Raw genomic sequence first — 22462 nt, 5'->3', positions numbered from 1 at the left:
TCTCAAACACATACACTCACTCAACGAAACACACACACACATATACACATGCACTTACACCTTTATATACAACTGCGTATTTATGTGTATGTATGCATGCATGTATGTATGTATGTATGAACGTATGCATGTATGTATTATTATTATGTATTATGTATGTATTATGTATGTATGTATGTATGTATGTGTGTACACACACACACACACCCAAACATATATATACTTATATATGTATATATGTATGTATGCATTCAGCAATTTAAATCGCATAAAATGTAAATAGCTATCTGTGTACCAACCTAACGTATATACGCCATCATGTACACTGAGTATATTTCAGCCCGGCAAGCTTTCCGCAATATCAGTGAATAATGAATTCACTGTCTCCTCTATATTGAAGGAGACGAATCACATCTTGCGTTCCCTTGAGTCACTGTTGAGAGAATGTTTGCTTCGCTAAGATATATTATTGTTTTTAGTACAATATGTCCATGAAGAGATTTTTTTCTCAGACAAAAACCACAACTTTATGCCTGTCAATAGCGTATATACGTTATATATGGTACCCAGATGGTTATATGTGTGTATGTATGCATGCATATGTGAGTGTGTGTATGCGAGTATTGGAGTGTATGACAATTAATCAAATCAGAATTTAGAGTTCAATACAATCAGATCAATGAACAACTATCATCTACCGATGTTTAGAAATAAATCACAACGCAATAAATTACAACATTGTAGCATTTTTTTTGTCTTTAAAAATGTCTTCAAGGGAAATGCAAAATGTTGTTCTACAGAGTTTCTGTGAAAGACCAATGAAACGCGAATGATCATATTTAGAAAGTGTAATCACAATCTATCTATCTATCTATCTATCTATCTATCTATCTATCTATCTATCTATTCTTCATACAGGAGTTCTTGATAATTATTGTCTGGTGAAGATAACACTGCAGTAATCCGCTGATTACGTTTGCACTGATGGTGGTGGTGATAGTGATGGTGGTGGCGGCGGCGGAGAATATATTTCAGCCGCTTAGCGCCTTGAAAACTAAGATAATCTGTAGAACATCACATCATTATGTGACAATGGCTTCGGAGGAAAAGGGGAAGTAAGAAAGAAAGATTACACAGATAAGCATCGACTCCTGTATTGTCGTTTCGAAAATCCGTTTAGTTATCGACGCAATGTGATAAGTAACAGTCCTCTCTCTCTCTCTCTCTCTCTCTCTCTCTCTCTCTCTCTCTCTCTCTCTCTTCCTGTATATATATATATATATATATATATGTATATATAAACAGTGCTACATACACAACAGTGCTTATATCCGACAGTAGTACATTTATGGTTTTATGGCTTCACCTATCCATGCAGTGTTGAATTCTTTTCTACGGTTTACCAGGGTTTTTTTTGCAATTATTTTTAATTTAATTTTTTTAAAAAATTTTCTTTTTCTTTTTGATTTCTAAGTGATCATTTTATTTGTTTTTTGTAATATTTCGATTGTTTGTTTAGTTGCTGAGTTGCTTTGGCGCTTGATTGTTCGATTGCTAGTTACTGAGCTGTCTGGGTTCAATACCTCCGTCTCTTCTCTGTTTTCATTCAAGAAATATTGCAGCTATTGCGTTTCTTCCTTTTCGTGTGAGTAGTCATTATTGATATTTCTGGCATCGATTTTCGCCCTCGACGGAATGCAGGCATCCGTCGAAATTGCTGAACTTTCGCTTGATAAACCAATTCTTTAAATATATCTTCAATATTCACTTTTTCTTTGGCAGAAGTTTCTACATAACCATGTCCCCATTCTACAGCAACCAAAGCTTCAGCAGTTTCTTTCTCAATTATTCGAGTTTTCACTTCAACGTCAGATTTATTGCCCACAATAACAATCGGTAAATCACACGTTTCTCGCTCTTCCAATATCTGGTCACGCATCGCTTTCATTTCTTCGAAAGATTTCTCACAGTCTACAGAGAACACCAACACAAAAGCATCACTGGTAGAGATAGCTAATTTACGCATTGCAGGAAATTGGTAAGCACCGGATGTATCAAGAATGTCGAGGATAATCCTAGTTCCGTCCATGACAAATTCTCCTCTGTGAAGTTCTTCCACTGTTTCATGGTAATCTGTAAGATATTTGTCATGAAGAAATTGTGAAACGATACACGTTTTGCCAACACGAGCCGCTCCCATGACCACCACTCGATAATCGGCAGCATCGCTCTCATGGCACGACAGTTGTAAACTTCCACGACGATGGGCTATCAATGCAGGATTTGGCATTTTGGTACGGTATAAAGAAATATCCTGGAATCTGTGTTGTTATAAATACTGTTCAATATTATTTAATGTTGGATTCTTGATTAACAGATCGCGGTCAGAGCCCAGTTCCAATGTAGAATACTTTTCACAGGTTCATTCCCTGCAATATAAAAAAAAATTCAAAAATTAAAATATATTCAAAAACTATCATGCAAAATAGAATTACATGGAAAAGGTCGTGTAGAATCACATGGAAAATATGAAAATTATAATGTAAAAAATATAATATAAAAAATATATACAGGGTGAGTGGAAAGTAAAGTAGACATTAGAAATTGCTTATAGAATTTTTAGTAGCACTGAAGTCATGACAAAAACGTTTTTTAAACAGACAAGACTAATGGGGATTTTTTATTTTCTTGTCTTATTGTCTTACTTCTTATTTTCCAGATGTCCGGTGGTTTGATTGTTCGGGAGTGAGCTAAGATAACAGCACGCTATGAAGTGTGGAATTCCATTGCTTTGGTTCAGAGATGGTGGCATGCATAGAATGGTAAGCATGCAACACTACGTCCGGAGACAATAAAAAGTTGTCACGTAAAGCTGATGACCACGGACTCTGTGAATGATGCAAGAAGTGGCCGTCCTACCACATCCCAATCAGTGGAGATCGTGGCAACAGTGCAGGAAATGTTTAATCGCAGCCCGCAAAAATCAACACGTGAAGCAGCTCGTGGAAGTGGACTAACAAGATATACACAATACACGTACGGTGTTGCATAAAGAATTGAACTTTCGTCCGTGGAAACCCCATTACGTGCAGGAGCTAAAACCTGAAGACTGTGACCGTAGAATGGAATATGGAGAGTTCATACTAGGTTGGGATGAAGATTGACTTGAATTGTTTGAAAACATCCTCTGGAGTGACGAGGCTGTATTCCGTGTTGGTGGTTTCATCAATCGTCACAACTGCCATTACTGGGAGTCATGTGATAAGGATCCAAACATGACGGTTGAGAGAATGACACCAACAAGAGTCTTCGGTCCATATCTTCTGCGTGACACCATGAATACGGACCGCTATCTTCAGATGCTCGAAAATTGCGTGTGGCCCACGATGTCTGGCTGGGATCACATTGGTAACCTGATATTCATGCAGGATGGTGCACCACGCCATTTTGCTCTTACCATACATGCGTGGTTAGACTAACATTTTCCAGGACGTTGGATGGGACGACGCGGACCTCCTGAATGGCCTCCAAGAAGTCCAGATCTCACTCTACGTGATTTTTACCTGTGGGGTCACGCAAAAGAGGTGTACAAGACAGAACATGCCACACTGGAGGACCTGGAGAGACGGATTCAGGAGGTTTGCAATGATATCTCAGACGACGTCCTTCAGAAGGTTGTTCATTTCATCCCTGGCCATTCGAGGAAACTGACTGACACCACCGGTGCTTACGTTGAAATATAAAGATTTACTTTCATTTTCCCATGTAATAAAGAACATTTATCATTTGTTTCAATAAATTTGTAAAAGGAATATGGATTTTATTACCAATTTTTAATGCCTACTTACTTTTTACCCACCCTGTATATATATATATATATATATATATATATATATATATATATATATATATATATATATATATAAAATTTTTATCGCCACTTCAAATAATATATATATATATATATAAAATGTTTATCACCACTTCAAATGATATATATATATATATATATATATATATATATATATATATATATATATATATATATATATGTTGGGTTGGTGCATAATTATTGCGGCTTTTTTCAACAAATTTTTATTCAACAAAAACAATAATAACATGTAACAAAAACATCTTTAAATGATTATTCCGGGGCATATTCATCATCTACCTTAATTACTGCTTTCCATTTGCTGGCTTTGATTGATGGATGGGAACTTGAAACGTGAAACAGAAACGTTAATTACAGTCACTTAGGAACAAGCTCTTAGAAGAAATCTAATCAAAGCAAAAATTGGCAAAACTCAGTCAGATAGCAAATGTAGAATCTGTAGGGAAGGAGACGAGAGTATCAGTCACGTTTTTGTGAGTGCACAAAAAGAATAGACAAACTGACATGAGTGTATTGACAAAAGAGTGCATTAGGATGTTAGTCGAGTGTGTGGCTTGAAAACAACAGAAAAATAGTATGAATTCGAACCAGAGACTTTGATAGAAAATGAGAATAACGAAATGTTGTAAGAGTTTGCTACAAAGACTGACCATGGTATTGAGGCAGGAAAACCAGATGTGATTATAGAAGAGAAAATCAACAGTGCAATATCATAGACTTTGCAATTCCCTATGATAGCAGAGTTGATACTAAAGAAATGGGAAAAAAAATGAGAAACATTAGGACCTAGGCAGAGAGATAAAGAGATTATAGAAAACTAAGATGACAATTGTCCCTGTAGTAACAGGTGTACTCAGCACAACAACCAAAAGACTACGAAAAGGAGTGAAAGAAATTCGAATTGAAACGCGCGTTGTCAACATGCAGAAAAGTACCATCCTCTATTTTGTAAGAATCCTAAAAAAAGATTCTTGTGATTTGAGGAGACTTGTTGTCATCAAAGACAAAATACTTCCTAACTAAATTAGCATGCATTAGCGAACCAGGCTGTCATGGTTTCTGATTTTAACTGATTGGAAGTGCTATCATTACCCTGATGCAGTACCAGGTAGTGGCACTTATGGCTTCTGATCTTAATTGATTGGAAGCATTATTATGTCCGTTGTTTTTGTCCTGGTATAAAAGATGGGGATTACAGCTAATATTCTGCTCAATACCACAGATTTGCTTGTCAGTTGTTTGACCTTAACCAGTTGAGCATGTCCCTTGGTGGCTGACGTTATGTGCATCTCTGATCACGAGCAGAAGTAGTTGGGGAGCATCATAGCCATGTGTTGAGAGGAATTCTTTGGGGTTTGGATAATTCACCATTGGAAACATTAAGGTGTTTAGTATCAGACGAGTGGTCATGGTGGGTATGTTTGTACACGAGCGTCACTTTGATGACGTGCTGCTTTCTCAATAATAATAATAATAATAATAATAATGATGATGATGATGATGATGATGATGATGATGATGATGATGATGGTGGTGGTGGTGATGATGATTTATGATAATGATGATGATGGTGATGATGATGATGATGGTGATCATCGTTTCTATTATAGGCACGAGGACTGCAGTGTGTGTGTGTATGGGGGGGGGGGGGTCGTAGAGGTTTAGTGGACAGCGTCGCCTCCTGTGGTTGACCTATTTCATTTATATCGACCTCAAAACGATGAAAGTGAAGTGGACCTCGGTGAGATTTGAAACTAGAACGTAAACCGTTGGAAATCCCCCCTTTAAAAAAAAAAACAATTATCATTGGCTGAAGGGCGATGAATGAAAGAACTTTAGAAGAAGAGGTTAAAAGAATCAAAGTGTTGAAGCAGGAATCTGCTGCGAAACTGTGAAGTGCTCACCAGGGACATCCCACTTCAGGGTTTCACCGTCGTTTTTAACGAAGGATTATCGTGCCTTAGGTCGGATGAAGCCGTTGTCCTCTAAGAGATTTTAGAGTGGGACATGTGGGGGATAATCTAATTATGCTAAGTCGAAGAAAGATGGCGTAAAACTGGGAAAGAAGACAAGTTTTATTCAGAGTGCGTATAAATACATGTCATAGAATAATCACTTCGCATTGACGAATTGATTGCTTCCAGGTTGCGAGACACTGAGGGGGACGGGGGGGGGGGGGGCATTTGAAGATTTCTTTAGAAAATGGCGGGAAAAAAGGAAACAATCAGTGTTGTTGTTGTTGTTGTTGTTGTAGTGTGTCGCCTTAATTTCATTTCACCAATCGATCTGGAATAGGAAAAGCCATGTGAACCTCGTTGCCTGATCGATGACTTATTGGAAAATAGCAATAAGACAGATAACTAAACAATACTGAGTGTTGTTGTTGTTGTTGTGAGGATATTAAATAGATTTACGACCATAATACCTGATTCCATGAGAGAAAAACATCGAAGCTCAATAATCATATATATAATTTAGAGTATCGATGTGCAAATATATATAGACTTATCACTATGTATATGCATATGTATGTATATAAACGCATTTTTATCTATCTACCTACCAACCTTTCTATGTATGTATGTATGTATGTATCTATCTATCTATCTATCTATCTATCTATATACACATGCATCAATATATACATATACACATACAAACATTCCCACATCTAAGTATATATCCATATATGCGCCACAATATTCGTATATATATATATATATATATATATATATATATATACACACACACAAGTAGCTATATATGTATCTTTGTATGTACACACACACACACACACACACACACACACACATGTACTTATATTCGGAAAAAAGACTGTCCTGGAATAAATATCGATAACATATGCATAATATTCAATATATACATAAACGTCAACACAAGGAATACTGGTGGAACATTCCTATCAAAATTTCTGTCAAATGTAAGCATAACAAGCCGGATATTGTTATTTGGGACAAGCAAGGAAAAGCACGCGTTGTCATAGAACTCAGCTGCCCTGCTGATGTGGAAATCTCTTCGAAAATCGAAGAGAAAGACAATGACTATGGACAACTGTTTCGAAACCTCCAGTTTCTATATCCAGGTTATTAATTCACATTTATACCAATAATAATTGGTACATTTAGTTTGGTGTGTAAACTGACAATCTGAATAAGCTGGGCTTTTCAGAAAAAGAAGTCAACCAACTAACTCGCACATTACAAATATCATCTGAAGCTTTGTATCTTTGTTAGAAAACCAGTTCCGTCTTCAGAGGAAGAATTTAGACAGTCAAAAATAGAAGAGAACATACAGTAATACCTCGACTATCGCGGGTGTTACGTTCCAAATCCCTACCGCCCACGATAGGGGAAAATCCGTGAAATAGAAAGAGTACTGTACTGTATTTTAAAAACTATTTTTACAACTTGTATATATTTATCTTGTTATAAATGCAAAACAACACCGCAGGGGAATCGGCGTAAGCTTAAATAAAAACCGCAATATGGCGAGGGATTACTGCACACACATACATGCATACATGCATAAATACATACATACATATACAATACATGTATGCATGAATGCATGCGCTCATACATACATACGTACATTCATACTTACGTATATACATACTTACATAAATACATACGTACATGCATGCATTCATACATACACACATACATACATACATACATGCATGCATGCATGTATACATACATACATGCATGCATGTATAGATACATACATACATGCGTACATACATACATAAATACATGCATAAATGCATGCATATATAAATATACATATATAAAAAAGAAAACACCAACAGACGAAGTTGACTCTGTTGAGACCAATGAGTCGAAAAGGCATTGGTGGAACTTAAGAATTAAAACAGCCACCAAGTTAAAACACAACCGATCAGATATTATCGTGTGGGATCACATGAAGATATCTTCTGCTGTGGAAATCAGCTGCCGTCTGGACACGAATGTGGATAGAAACATAAAGAAGAGACAGAAGACATCTTGGAGCATTGATAACGAGTACCCAGGACACGTTTTCAGCTTCATACCTATTATTATTGAAGCAATACACACCAAACCCGCCTGGAGCAAAATATGGCTGAACTCGAGATCTTGAGGTGAGAACGCAAGTTCTTAATTCATACGCTACAAATGATCATAATAACTGGGGCTGTAAATGTCTGCAAGACCATTTTGAGGCTTCAAGGATGATGGTTAAAACGAGACAGTTTTCTTCATAACTTTGCGACCAAATCGGTGAGCGGCGAAAATTTACTCTGAAATTAAAATACACACACACACATACACACCCCACACACATGAAAACATGCATGCATACGTACAGACATTCATATACTCATTTACTCTTTTACTCTTTTACTCTTTTACTCTTTTACTTGTTTCAGTCATTTCACTGCGGCCATGCTGGAGCACCGCCTTTAATCAAGGAAATCGATCCCAGGACTTATTCCTTGTAAGCCTAGTACTTATTCTATCCGTCTCTTTTACCGAACCGCTAAGTGACGGGGACATAAACACACCAGCATCGGTTGTCAAGCGATATTGGGGGGACAAACACAGACACACAAACACACACACATGTATATACATATACATATATATACGATGTGCTTCTTTCAGTTTCCGTCTACCAAATCCACTCACAAGGCTTTGGTCGGCCCGAGGCTACAGTAGAAGACACTTGCCCAAGGTGCCACGCAGTGGGACTGAACCCGGAACCATGTGGTTGGTAAGCAAGCTACTTACCACACAGCCACACCTGCGCCTATTTTAAAACCTTAGCAGATAATATAATATACATACATACATGATAAACAAGAGAAACAAAGATACCACAAAACTCCTACGTTGTGACAGAAAAGGTTGGCTATTCTTTATCAGTGTAGAAGAAGTCATCCACATCATCAGCAGCTGCCTAGAAGATACTACTTGCCCCGAGGCGTGACGTAGTTGCAGATAATATTTACAATGCTCTCCGCAGAAGAGATTGCCTTGACGTATACATCAAAGCCATGTCAGAAGGAGAATGTATTCGCGCCTTTAAAAACAAGGAATATTGGTGAGAAATTTCCAACCAAAACAGTAATTCGGAACAAATATAACAGGCTCCATATTGTTGTAGAGGACAAAGAACAAAAGCCATATGCTGTTGTAGAGATCAACTGCCCAGTGGTTGTGAATGTACCATAAATCATCTCGAAGAAAGAGAACACTTACGGTGAAAGAATATGGATCTTACAGCTCTTGTACTCTGACTACAAATTCCCATTTGTACCTAACACCATAGATGCATCAAGCAATGTACTCACAAATTAACATAAAAACCTAGAAATACTAGATTGTTCAAAGAAAGGGTAAAAGAAACTGGCGCTGCTTCTCCATATCCGATCTATTAGTGGTACAGTGAAGTTTTGTAAGACATCCTAAAGATTCTCCATCTGAGATGCTTTAGACGAATAGATGAACACACCTGGGTGTATGCCTCGACAGCTCAACCAACACAGCAACTCAACCACATATTCACAAACACCGGGAATTCTCTTAACTGAAAATGTCTTGTTGCTTTGTTAGCAACTGGTTTGAACTCTCTTTGAGAACTTAAATAAACTCAAAGAAAAGTCGTACTTACATACATGCATGCATACATACATACATACATACATACATGCATATATATGACGATAATAATGATAATGGTAACGCTGGCGTTGATATCAATACTAGAAACGACAGCAATAATAACAGCAATATCACGATCGATTCACCTCATACCACTCCAGCCTCTACCAGCACTGCCTCATCTCTCTTTCCAGTCAACCATCGTAAAATTGATAACTGCAGCTGCAGATCCGGGATAGACTGCCCGCTGCAAGCCCAATGCAGAAGATTCAACGTCGTATACCAATGCACCGTTCACAACATAGTAAATAACTCCAGTAGTTACTACATTGGATCTACCACAATCTTAAATAGAGATATTATGCACATTTAAACTCGTTTAAATATAAAGAGAATAGGAATTCCCTAAGCAGCTACGTACAGCTTCTAATTAATAGAAAAATATAATATAGACTTTCCTGGGTTATAATAGACTCTGGTATCCCATAACAGGGCCAGCACACCATTTGTGGACTCTGCTTAAAAGAATCCCTCAAAATTTTAACCCATAACTCACCACAATTGCTTAATAGACACAACGAAGCTTTCACAACATGTAAACACAAATTCTTCCACACTTTTAAATTCTTTCATAGATCTAAATGTAAGTTCACCCCCACGAATAACACCCACATACAAACCTCCATGATCATTAAATCATTAACACATACCCCTCTATATCTCTTCTATCAACATTACCCCCATCACTTTATAAGATAAGTATTAATTCTTTATTTTAAAACCTTAACCCAATAAATCCCCTAATATCTAATTCTAACTCTCACCCATAAATAATTTCTCATTCAACTATCTCCTCCATTCTTGACTACCTACACACCCATAACCCCATTGCTAAAAATAACTCTACAGCCACTGACCTTAGCCAGAACGGACACAAGCATTTACTACTAGATTTCCTCCCCAACCCCTACAAACTAGAAGAATACCACTGGCACTTACCACTCTCTTTAAATTCATTTCATTTTGCTCTATTTTGTTTATTTTTTTATGTTATCTTCCTCTACCTCATCCTCCTCTCTCTTATCTTCTTGGTTACCTTACTTCACCCATAAAGCCAATCCTTAAATTCCCCCTCACTCTATCTACCTCTCTTTCTATTTATTTAATTTCTTTTCTTTTTACCACCTCCGCTACCATTCTGTTATTGAACGTTGATGTGTTCGCGTATTTTTTCTGGTTGTTTACAATATCAGGACTTTAACCCACATGGAGTTACGCAGGATTGCACCTTCTACATGATCAGAAAGTTGAACTGTGAACTTTTATGCTTCTTTTTTCTTCTCTTTCTTCGTCTTATTACTTTAATCCTGTCCTCTATGTCACCATTTCATTAATATACACCCTTCTCATTTTCCCGATTTGTCTCCGATGACGGAATATCCCATACTCGGGGATGTCCCAGAAACAGCTGTAAGACTTTGAATAATAATAATAATAATAATAATAATAATAATAATAATAATTATAATAATAATAATAATAATAATAACAACGTATTTGACTTGAGATGTTTGCCTCACCTTAACGATTGTTGTCCTCTTTAACAATTATATATCTGCTATATCGAAAATCTGCAATGGCTCCATAACTACCGTCTCGACTATAACCTCGGAGCCCTGGTAATCCATTACAGCGCTTACCTAGCGTACCTAATCGTTTAGATCATCTGTGAACCAAACCTCATATTTTGTATATATATATATATATATATATATATATATACACTCATGAATATGTAATACACACCCACACCCATCAACACACATTTAATATACAGGCGCGCGCATATACTAAAATACAAGAATCCTGATAAAGGGAAAGCAAAGAACATAAATACCAGAAAAAGTATAAAAAATAAAAATAGAAACAGAGCAAAATAAAAGTAAAATGTAAAAAAATGATTTTAAAAAAAATGCCAAACTATTTGTGAGATGAATTAATGGCGAGTATTGTTTGTCGAAATGGAATATGAAGTTAGCTTCGAAATGAGATAATATTAACTTAGCAACGGTAATTAGAGAGACTGGACTCGGTTAGCAACCGGTGAGTTAATTGGTCGGAGCTGAAGTTGCTACGGCTGTCAGAATGTCATTAGATCTCGGTGACATGTTTTATTATAAACTTTATTGGTGTTGTTGTTGTTGTTGTTGTTGTTGTTGTTGTTGGTGGTGGTGGTGGTGGTGCCTGTTGCTGTGTGAACATGATTCTGTGTGTGTGTGTGCGTATGATTGTGTGTGTTATTCTGTAATTGTGTGAAACCGTGTGTTTGTATGTGATTGTGCATGTAACTTTGTATGTATATGTGTGTGTGTGTGTGTGTGTGTGTGTGTGAGAGAGAGAGAGAGAGAGAGAGAGAGAGAGAGAGAGAGCGAGAGAGTCTATATGTGTTAGTGTGTGTGTGTGTTTGTGTTTGCTGTGGTTGTTTAATACCAGGTCAGCCCTGATTTAAGCTCCATTCGTGCCCACCCCGTCTGTTACATATCTCACATACGTTGCAGGACATTCTCTTCGTCAGTTGTCAATCGAAGACCATAATTATTTCAGCATCTTGCCGCAGTATCTCTCCTCCCCTGTTGTGGTGCTGAGTAACATTTGATGGCACCAAGGAAAATCCAGGTTCTTTTGGTCTACATTGTCTTTATCACACTTCTTCTTCTTCTTCTTCTTCTTCTTCTTCTTCTTCTTCTTCTTCTTCTTCTTCTTCTTCTTCTTCTTCTTCTTCTTCTTCTTCTTCTTCTTCCTCCTCCTCCTCCTCCTCCCCGTCTTCTCCGTCGTCCTCCACTTCCTTCGCAAAAGAGACTGATAGAATAAATACCAGGCTTGAAAAATAAGTCCTTGGGTCGGGGAAGGTCGATTCATTCGACAGAGACATTCTTCAAGGCAGCGGTGCCACAGTATGGCCGCAGTCTAATGACTGAAACGATGTAAGCTGTATCTACGAAACGGAATCATTCAGCTGCTTTCTCCAATCCACCAATCCCTGCTCTCTTCAGGTTTCTGAAGTCTGATGCCAGCCACCCGAGACATCCAAGTTCTAGCTGTTCGTCCACAATACCCTTTCTCTTCTTGAAGTGTTGTACATTGTCACCCTCGTGTCTTACACGATTCCATAAAACCTATGTATTCTAAACGTTTCCCTTCATAAATCCACTGGATTTTACTTTCCCAAACCACCGTCAACTCACCAGGAAGGAAATTTCCTGTCAAATGATATCCTGCCATGATCTCCTCAGAGTGTTGTTTCATTATTACAACATGTCTTAAACATTTCCTTCTTATCCGACTCCGCCATAAAGCACTGGTTCGGGAACGGAGTTTGCTTCGGGAACGAAGTTTGCTTCGGGGATGCAAACCCAGGCCGAGAATTCTTACAATTACGGTTATGTTTATTTTTATTTATTTATGTTCTTGATTCTTTGCGAAGAAATCTAATTCAAGGTACTTTTAACAGACCACTTTTTACTCTCTGTTTTCTAAACCTGAGAAAAGTAAGTAGGGGTGCAAATTTTGATTCTGCATCCCACAAACGTTTTAGGGGCTGCAAGTTTTACAGATTTTTACAATTCCAGTGAGGGATTGGATCTGTAGTCTTCCAATTAGCTTTCTTCTTCTTGGCTTTGAGAAACCTAATTTCTCAAGATTGGTATTTAGGCAGTGTATTGCACATCCCAGAAACCCAATAATTACTGGTTATGTATGTATGTATGTATGTATGTATGTATGTATGTATGTATGTATGTATGTATGTTTGAACGTATGTATATATATATATATATACATATATGTATATATAACTTGTATTTCTTATGCATATGCATACCCTCTTGTTTCATGTGTCCCTCCTTCCCTCCCTCTCACTCTATAAATTTATTTCTTCGTAGCTGCCCTTAAAATTTTGGTTGTTGTTTTGGCGGGGTGGATAATCCCTGCTTGTGGTAGTGTTTGCGTAGACTTGCTGCTGGTAGTGGATATCCAGCGGAAATGGCATTCTCGCCATTCAAATTCAGAAACAAGTTTCAATAGAACAATTGATTTCTCATCGATCTTCTGGAGGTGATCGATGAATAAATAGTAACGTCATTATTCTCTCTTCCAAATATCACACATACGACGTCTGTTCATTGTTGGAACTCTTTAAACAACTTCACTGACGGCAGGCAACGGTGTCTGATTTGCTAAAACAAAGAAAATTTACATAATCTAATGTAGTGAAACATTTGACGGTGCTTTGACTGCTATTTCTAGCAGTTAAAGGGAGTTTTCAATTCAAAAAATATTTGTAAATGCTGAAATTTAATGAATGATTAATTAATTTTCCAAAAACTAATTTTCTTGTTTAGTTAAAAACTTTAATTCTAATTACAATATCTTCTGTAACTCCCAATGAAAAATAGACTGGAGAGCGGATGTGGCAAGCCGTATAATTAAGAGATTCGTTTCGCAGCCACACAGTTCCAGCTCGATTGCAGTCTGCGAGAACTCAGGCATGGGAATTCTACTATAGCTTCACACAAAATATACGTAAGATATACACACACGTTTTTCTCTCTTTCTACCTCTCCCTCCCCTCTCTTTCCTCTTCTCCATGTACCGTCGGTAAATATCTAAAGTAAAATCAAAATGAAATATGGAAACGATTGACGTAAAAAGGACGAATAAGCAAGGAAATCCTCTCATCAGCCATGGAGACTAGATTTGGCACAGTTTCAACGCGTTGGAAGTTCAGGGACTTTAAATTCCATGGCACCATTCCCCTTGTTGCGCCAATGACACAGGATATCAGTGAGATGATGGGTGTACAAAGTCTAAATGTGGAGGATAATATACAAAGTGAGAAAGTTGCGAACAGAGGCAAATAACGCTACGTATGTGTGTGTGTATGTCCGTGTGTGTGTATGTCCGTGTGTGTGTATCCACATAACAGTGTATATATGTCTATATATATATATATATATATATATATATATATATATATATAAGTGAAGGTGCGTGGCTTAGTGGTTAGGGTATTTGGCTCACAATCGTAAGGTCGTGAGTTCAATTACCGGCGACGCGTTGTCTCCTTGAACAAGACACTCTATTTCACATTGCTCCAGTTCACTCAGCTGACAAAAATGAGAAGGACCTGTATTTGAAAGGGCCAGCTTTGTCACACTCTGTGTCACGCTGAATCTCCCCGAGAACTACGTTAAGGGTACACGTGTCTGTGGAGTGCTCAGTCACTCGTACGTTAATTTCACGAGCAGGCTCTTCCGTTGATCGGATCAACTGGAACCCGCGTCGTCGTAACCGACGGAGTGCCACGCATAGTGTCTATTTACAGTGTACAGGTGTTATATACTGTCAGATTGGAAAGTGTGCTTCATTAAATGTCCGCTCTTCGACAGAAAGGAATAAGAGAAAATAAACAGCGAGAACGAAAAAAACGTGTAGACTATATATATATATATATATATATATATATATATGTATATATATATATATATATATACATATATATATGTGTGTGTATGTGTGTGTGTGTGTGTGTGTGTGTGTGTGTGTGTGTGTGTGTGTGTGTGTGTGCGCGCGCGTGTAAATATATGCATATATCGCTTAGCCATTGCATGACTAATAATCTGGTGTAGAACTCAATATACTTATGTTTCAGAACAAAAGTATTAGATGAATTACACACACACACACACACACACACACACACACACAAACATTCTTATTCCTTTCTGTTGAAGAGCGTAGGCTCGAAACATAAACAATCTTCATTTTCTCGAGCGTCAAACTAATACATCTGTTTGTTGTTCATACACCTGTCTTCGTCTTTTGTTTTATCTGTAAATTTCAACTATATACATACATACATACACACATACATGCATATATATATATATTACGCAGAATTGAAAATAATACTCATTTTAACAGATATATTTTAACAGATATATTTACCAAAATTACATAAAATTATCTTGAAATACTAAAGAGTAAATTTATTCAGTAAAATCGCCATTGGCTTCAGCCATGGCCTCCAGAGGACTACGGAATCCCCTGCAACTCTTCTGGACTTATTTAAGTTGGTGAATCCTGCCATAATCCTTGCCTTCAGTTCATCTTTGGTGTTACAAGGAGTTTTGTTGGTCTCTCGCTCAACTGCACCCCACACATAATAATCCAGGGGGTTGCAGTCTGAAGAGTTAGGTGGCCAAATGTTAGGGGTGATGTGGTCGCAGAAATTGTCTGACAGCCATGACTGGGTTCTTCTGCTTGTGTGGCATGGTGGAGAGTCCTGTTGCCAGACATAGGGTCTTCCAGCAGCCACCCTCTTGACCCAGGGCAGCACTACCTCTTCCAGGCACTTGATGTAGGCCACCGTGTTGAGTCTGTGGCCGTGTGGGAAGATGAATGGAGGCATAACGTCGCCATCACTAGTGACCACTCCAAACACCATGGTGTTGACTGAATGTTTGATTCTTATCACTCTCGGTACATGTCTTAAGATTGCACTGTCCTTAGATTGACACCCAAACACTCTGAAATGTTCACAGTGGAGCTTCCAGCACGAATGCCAAGCAGTACAGCTTGTCATTTCCAAATTTCTGGCGGAGTTAATTGTATCTTGGTGCTGTATTTCTGATAGACGGTGCCCAACTGACCCTACTATGCTGTGTGGTCGACAAAATGTTTATTATTTATTCCCCATTGCCCACGTTTCATTTGCTAATAGGAGCTACAAAGTTGTACATGTAGGTGAAGCGTGTAAGGTATCTCCTAGTAGAAATTTTTTATTCAGAAAATGAAATAATATTTCATTAGCAAATGAAAGTGCAATGGGGAATAAATAATAACAAACATTTTTCTAGTGTTGTGCTTTTATATAGAGTTACTTTGCAAAAAAATGTTTCTTAGAATTTTCAAATCCTGTGTATGCCTCACACAAATATAACATCTACATAAAGATTAGAAATACTGAAATAAGCCGATGCAATTCAAGAGGTCACAGCTTGGATTTCTAACCTTATCTACATATTATATATCTATATAATAATACAAATGATATGTGAGCATATGCATATATATATATATGTACATACCTACATCTACATCTATATATAGATGCATATCCGGGTACAGGATGTCAAAAAATGGACTTTTTTTTACGGACAACAAAATGAACACATAGGAAATATATTATAATGGGGGAGGCCGGCCTCCCACATTATAATATTAACTGCTCTACATCATCTTAGAATGTGCTTCTCCGAATTTATGTTTTTCTACAAACAGTATAAGCACACACACACACACACACACACACACACACACACACACATATGTAATACTTTATTTTAATCAGTGCTGCTTAATATACTTCTAATTTGTGTGTATATATATATAAAGAGAGAGACAGATACAGACCGAGAGACAAAGAGAGGGAGTGAGACATAGAGAGAGAGACAGAGAGAGACAGAGAGAGACAGAGAGAGAGAGAGAGAGAGAAAGAGAGAAAGGGAGAAATTATAATGGACATGCAAAAAGAGAAAAAAAGAATGTGAATAGAAGGAAAGAAGCAGGAAGTAGGTGAAGAAGTGGCGAACGTCGAAGCCGGAGGAAGAATGAACGATCTCCTCGTTAGGTTATCGTTTATATAATGGCAGCTGGCTGGAAAAGATGGATTGGAATAAATTCTCTATAATAGTATCCAATTTGCTGTAGATTCCTTCCTACGGACTCTGTGAAATGAGATAAGTATTCAAAGTATTTAGCAATGTTCTACACATCAAGTGCAATCGTTTGCAACAGCTGCAACAATGCATCGTCGATGCAATAATTTTAATTTCTCATACAGTAGAATGAAGTATTCCTGACGTCACTTCAACCTTGAATGTCGTCTGTTTCTGAGATTTTCTAGAATGGTTTCCCTTTCAATGCGCATGTCACTCGATTCCATGAATTGCACTTTGTTATCGCCATTTCAGTTTTAAATATTCAGGCTGTGAAAATATCTTCTTTTTGGCAATGTTTTGGAATATAAATTGGTTTCATAATGATAGCATTGAGCGAGTGTCAGCCTCATTAAACAAGAAGATATTTTCATTGAACCATATTCGTGACCAGGTTTCGGTTTTAAATACTAACTGCTTCACTTTCTTCGCTTCCTTCACGCCGTCATTGCATTTGTGAAAGACATAAATGCCAACATTTTCCATTTCCTAACGCTGTCGCAAAAAGAACAGAAAAACCATTGTATCAAAAGTTCTTTGAAACATTCTGATGAAAAACAGACCTGTTCTAGTTGCATGAAGAGGAATCTTTGTAATGTAACAGCATTAACATCAACAATAGCAGCAGCAACCGGTCGACGAGATGCTTTCTTTGAATTTTTCAATAAAAGGTCGAAATCCTGGGACTGAACGTCAACAAAATAACTCTGTGCCAAACGATCGTTACTCTAAAGACTGAAGGAAGTTACCGTCCCTTTGCCTTTCCTAGACTCCATTAACCTTTGTCTCTAAGCCTATATTTCTCTGCCTTCATTGCAAACATAAATTTAATCAATCGAATTGTATTCTGACCGTCTAAATAAAGCATATTACTCTACCTCTGGTATTTGAGTACTATTTTTCCCACATTGTTGCACATTTTATGTGCTTACTCCAGTATATATATATATATATATATATATATATATATATATATATATATATATATATATATATATATATATATATATATATATATATATATATATATATACATATATATATATATGACGGACTCTGCCGTCGAAGACGACGTATAACGACGAACGATCTGCACAAATGATTGGTTTACAGAGATCAAATGCATGTGCCGCACATTAGCTCACTCTCTCCATCAAATCGACGTGTTGTCTGAACTGGTCCACAAGTGTGCCACGCGTCAGGTGTCGAAGTCACCGCAGAGCTACGTGAGATGAAGTGTTTTGCTCAAGAGTACAACGCACCGCCCGGCCAAGGAATTGAAACCACGATCTCACGATCGCGACTCCAATACTCTAACCGCAAAGCCATGCGCAAACACACACACGCATACACACGTAACATATACAATATATGTATATATATATATATATATATACTAGCTGACGTACCGGGTAAAATCCCGGTAAAGCAGGACTTATCCTTTGGTTCCGTTCTCATAATTGTTTCGCTAATCCAATAACAACAATACAAGGTATGTAACCCTTAAAACGGTTTTTGTGCATTTACAGAGAATACCGAACTGTCTTACACAGGATCTTGTTTTTAGGAATTCCCAATAAGTTATGAATACACAAATTGTGAAGTCAGTTATGTAATAACATGAAATTAATTACCCGACAGTGTAAGAATTTAGAAGAAAGTAGCCCCGAAAAGGGCTTTAATGCATTCCCAGAGTATATAGAACTTAGGAGGAAATATTAATAAGAAATGTATGCTAAAATGATGAAGCATGTTACGTAATAACAGGCGAATCAGATACGAGAGATAGTAACAATTCAAAGTAAATAACTCTGAAAAGGGCTTTTGTGCGTTCCCAGAGAACATTAGCCTCAAGGGCGCTAGTATTGGTATTGCTGAATAAATCAGTCCCAGAGCTTATCTTTTATTCTATCAGTCTCTTTTTGCCTAACTACTAAGTTACAGGGAACGTGAACAAGTCAACAACGGTTGTCAAGCGATGGACGAACACAAACACAAACACACATACATAAACATACATCAAAATTATCAAAGTTACATACATACATAATCATAAACATATATACATACATACATTCATACATACATACACACATACATACACACACACATACATACATACATACATACATACATACACACACATATATACTTACATACACACACACATACATACATACATACATACATACAAAAATAATACATACTCACGCACACATCCATATAAAGATGAAAGATAACGACATGTACACACAGACGCATTCATACACACACACAGACACACACACACACACACACACATACACATACACACGTGGATGTGTGTCTCCTTAGAACTCACTGTTCCATAAATAAAGTATTTCTCTAGAATCATTTATCGAACACACTATTTCACCTCCACCCTCCCCTAAAATTTATGGCTATAGTAGAAGACACTTGCCGAAGGTGCCACGCAGTGGGACTGAAGCCGGAACCATGTGATTGGTAAGCAAGCTAATTACCACACAGCCACTTCTGCACCTATATATATATATATATATATATATATATATATATATATATATATATATATATATATATATATATATATATATATATATATATATATATATATATATATATATATATATATATATATATATATATATATATATATATATATATATATATATATATATATATATATATATATATATATGTATATATATATATATATTCTCTCTCTTAATTTTCCCGTGTTCCTTTCTGTTGAAGAGCGTAGGCTCGAAACGTAAAAGACTTTCTCACCTTCACGAGCGTTAAACTAATACATCTGTTTGCTGTTTATACACCTGTCATCGTCTTTTGTTTTTCTGTAAATTCCAACTACATATATGTATGTATATATATATATATATATATATATATATATATATATATATATATATATATATATACATGTGTGGATGTGTATGCACCTATATACGCATATGTGTCTGTGTGTTTATGTGGCTGATATTATATATGTGTATAAGTGTGTGTCGGTATGTGTGTATATATGTGTATGTGAAAGTGTATGAGACTGTGTGTGTGACAGAGAGAGAACATTTTGTAATTATATGAATCTGTGTGTGTGTGTATGTGTGTGTGTGTATGTGTGTGTGTGTTTGTTGTGTGTGTGTGTTGTGTTTAATTATGTATGAGCAGTGTATGAATATGTGGGCGTATGAGGCCTAGTATGATGTGGTTGTGTATGCTAGCATGCGCGTAAGTATGTGTGTTAGATCGTGTGTCTGTGTTAGTATGTGTGTGAATGTAACTCCCTTTTAATGTATCAATTACCTGTGTGTGTGTGTGTGTGTGTGTGTAGCGCGTTTGTCTAACGCAATTGCAAATCATTGAAAGAAAATGCAAAGAAATCATTTTTAATATCGAAGCCATAAGAATGTCATTTGTGGACGGGCGGTTTATCTGTAATATGACACATTAAAGTAAATTGGACACACAGACAGACACGTAGACACACATACACACACTACACGCATAGATAGACACACAAGTATACATACAAATATATATATATATATATTTTGATATATATATATATATATATATATATATATATATATATATATATATATATATATATATATATATATATATATATATATATATATATATATATTGATATATATATATATATATATATATATATATATATATATATATATATATATATATATATAAACCGGAGTCACGTGGCATCTCGATTGCAGAAAACCTTGCATTGAACCACTCTTCACAGTCAAAAATCCACCTCGTCAAACTGAGGAGAGATTCACCTACCTTGGAAGGTGCGGAGTGTTCACACTGATGATGAAGTGAACGCCAGGAGAGCCAAAGCCAGCTCTGCCTTTGGAAGTCTTCATCACAAGGTTACGAAAATACCTGGTCTGACTATAAAAACAAAGTTTAACCCTTTCGTTACCAACCCAGCTGAAACCGGCTCTGGCTCTGTAGTACAAATGTCTTGTTTTCATAAGTTTTGAATTAAAATCTTCCACCAAACCTTAATCACAATTTAAACACTAGCTTAATGATAACTAAGTTATTTTACTAAATTCTCAATGTGGTAAAGGGTTGTGTACTCTGGAGTACAGTACTGTGAATGTGATATGACTAGAGAAGCTAAAGAGGGGAGGGCAGCAGGGGAAGCAAGAGTCCCACCGGGTCCTGATTCGGTTGTTATGTGCCTGTATTGTAACCAGGGATTCCATGCCAAAATTAGCCTAAAATGTCACCTCAGGACCCAGAAAGTGTGAAGCGCGCGCGCGTTTGTGTGAGGTTGTTGTGTGCGCATGCTCCGGATAGACGTGGTTATGTGAAAAAAAAGGTGACATAAGAGCGTGTAGGGCTTTGGGTGTGTTGGGGCGTTTCTATTTCCTTGTCCATTATACTTGTGAATATGGATGTGATTGAAGTGTGTGTGTGTGTGTGTGTGTGTGTGTGTGTGTGTGTGTGTGTGTGTGTGTGCGTACGCGCGCGCGCGTGCTTGTGTTTAATCTGCTCAGCCAATGTCGGACCAGTTGCCAGTTGTTAAAATTCGATATATTTGTCACGCACGATATTTCTAAGGGCCACGTCTACACCGCAGCACTTCTATGTGGACGGAAAGATAAACACAGAACATAATTGTGATTTATGAATATGCGGTAAAGAACAGGAGTTATGCAATCACGTCCGTTCGATTAACACTTCAGGTTAAAGTTCTGATGAAGCTAAAAGACGTTACAGTAACACTCACTGCTGGGTGCACGGTTGTTGGCAGCGGAAACAACTGTAAACCAAAGAATGTTACGAAATTCATGTTGTTTTTGTTATTTATTTATGACTATACATACACATACAGACACACACACACACACACACGCACACACACACACACGTATATACTCGTATATGTATTTATGCATGTGATATATGTAAATGTCTGCATTTGTGGAGATATAGATGTGTATATAAGTATATGTATATATATATGGTGTATATATATACTTACATACAGATACATACGCGCGCACACACACTCCTACACATACACACACACGCACACACACACATACAGGTGTTTTTACTCTTTTTATTAA

At 37.0% G+C, this 22462-nt stretch overlaps 1 protein-coding gene across 1 annotated transcript in view; it reads right to left on the bottom strand.

Annotated features, from left to right (window-relative positions):
- Window positions 1-1448: 1448 nt before the first annotated feature.
- The window catches only part of LOC106874932 (ras-related protein Rap1), a 126294-nt gene continuing 105280 nt past the window's right edge, over window positions 1449-22462 (bottom strand). Inside the window, exon 2 of the mRNA XM_089365317.1 lies at window positions 1449-2429. Coding sequence (XP_089221443.1) covers window positions 1607-2290 — 684 coding nt within the window. The 5' untranslated portion in view covers window positions 2291-2429 and the 3' untranslated portion in view covers window positions 1449-1606. The remainder of the gene's footprint in view (window positions 2430-22462) is intronic.

The sequence above is a fragment of the Octopus bimaculoides genome, chromosome 1 (assembly GCF_046866305.1).
Source record: "Octopus bimaculoides isolate indiv1 chromosome 1, ASM4686630v1, whole genome shotgun sequence".
Taxonomy (NCBI): domain Eukaryota; kingdom Metazoa; phylum Mollusca; class Cephalopoda; order Octopoda; family Octopodidae; genus Octopus; species Octopus bimaculoides.
The sequence above is the reverse complement of the archived record's forward strand: the minus strand, read 5'-3'. Positions and strand labels throughout refer to the sequence as shown.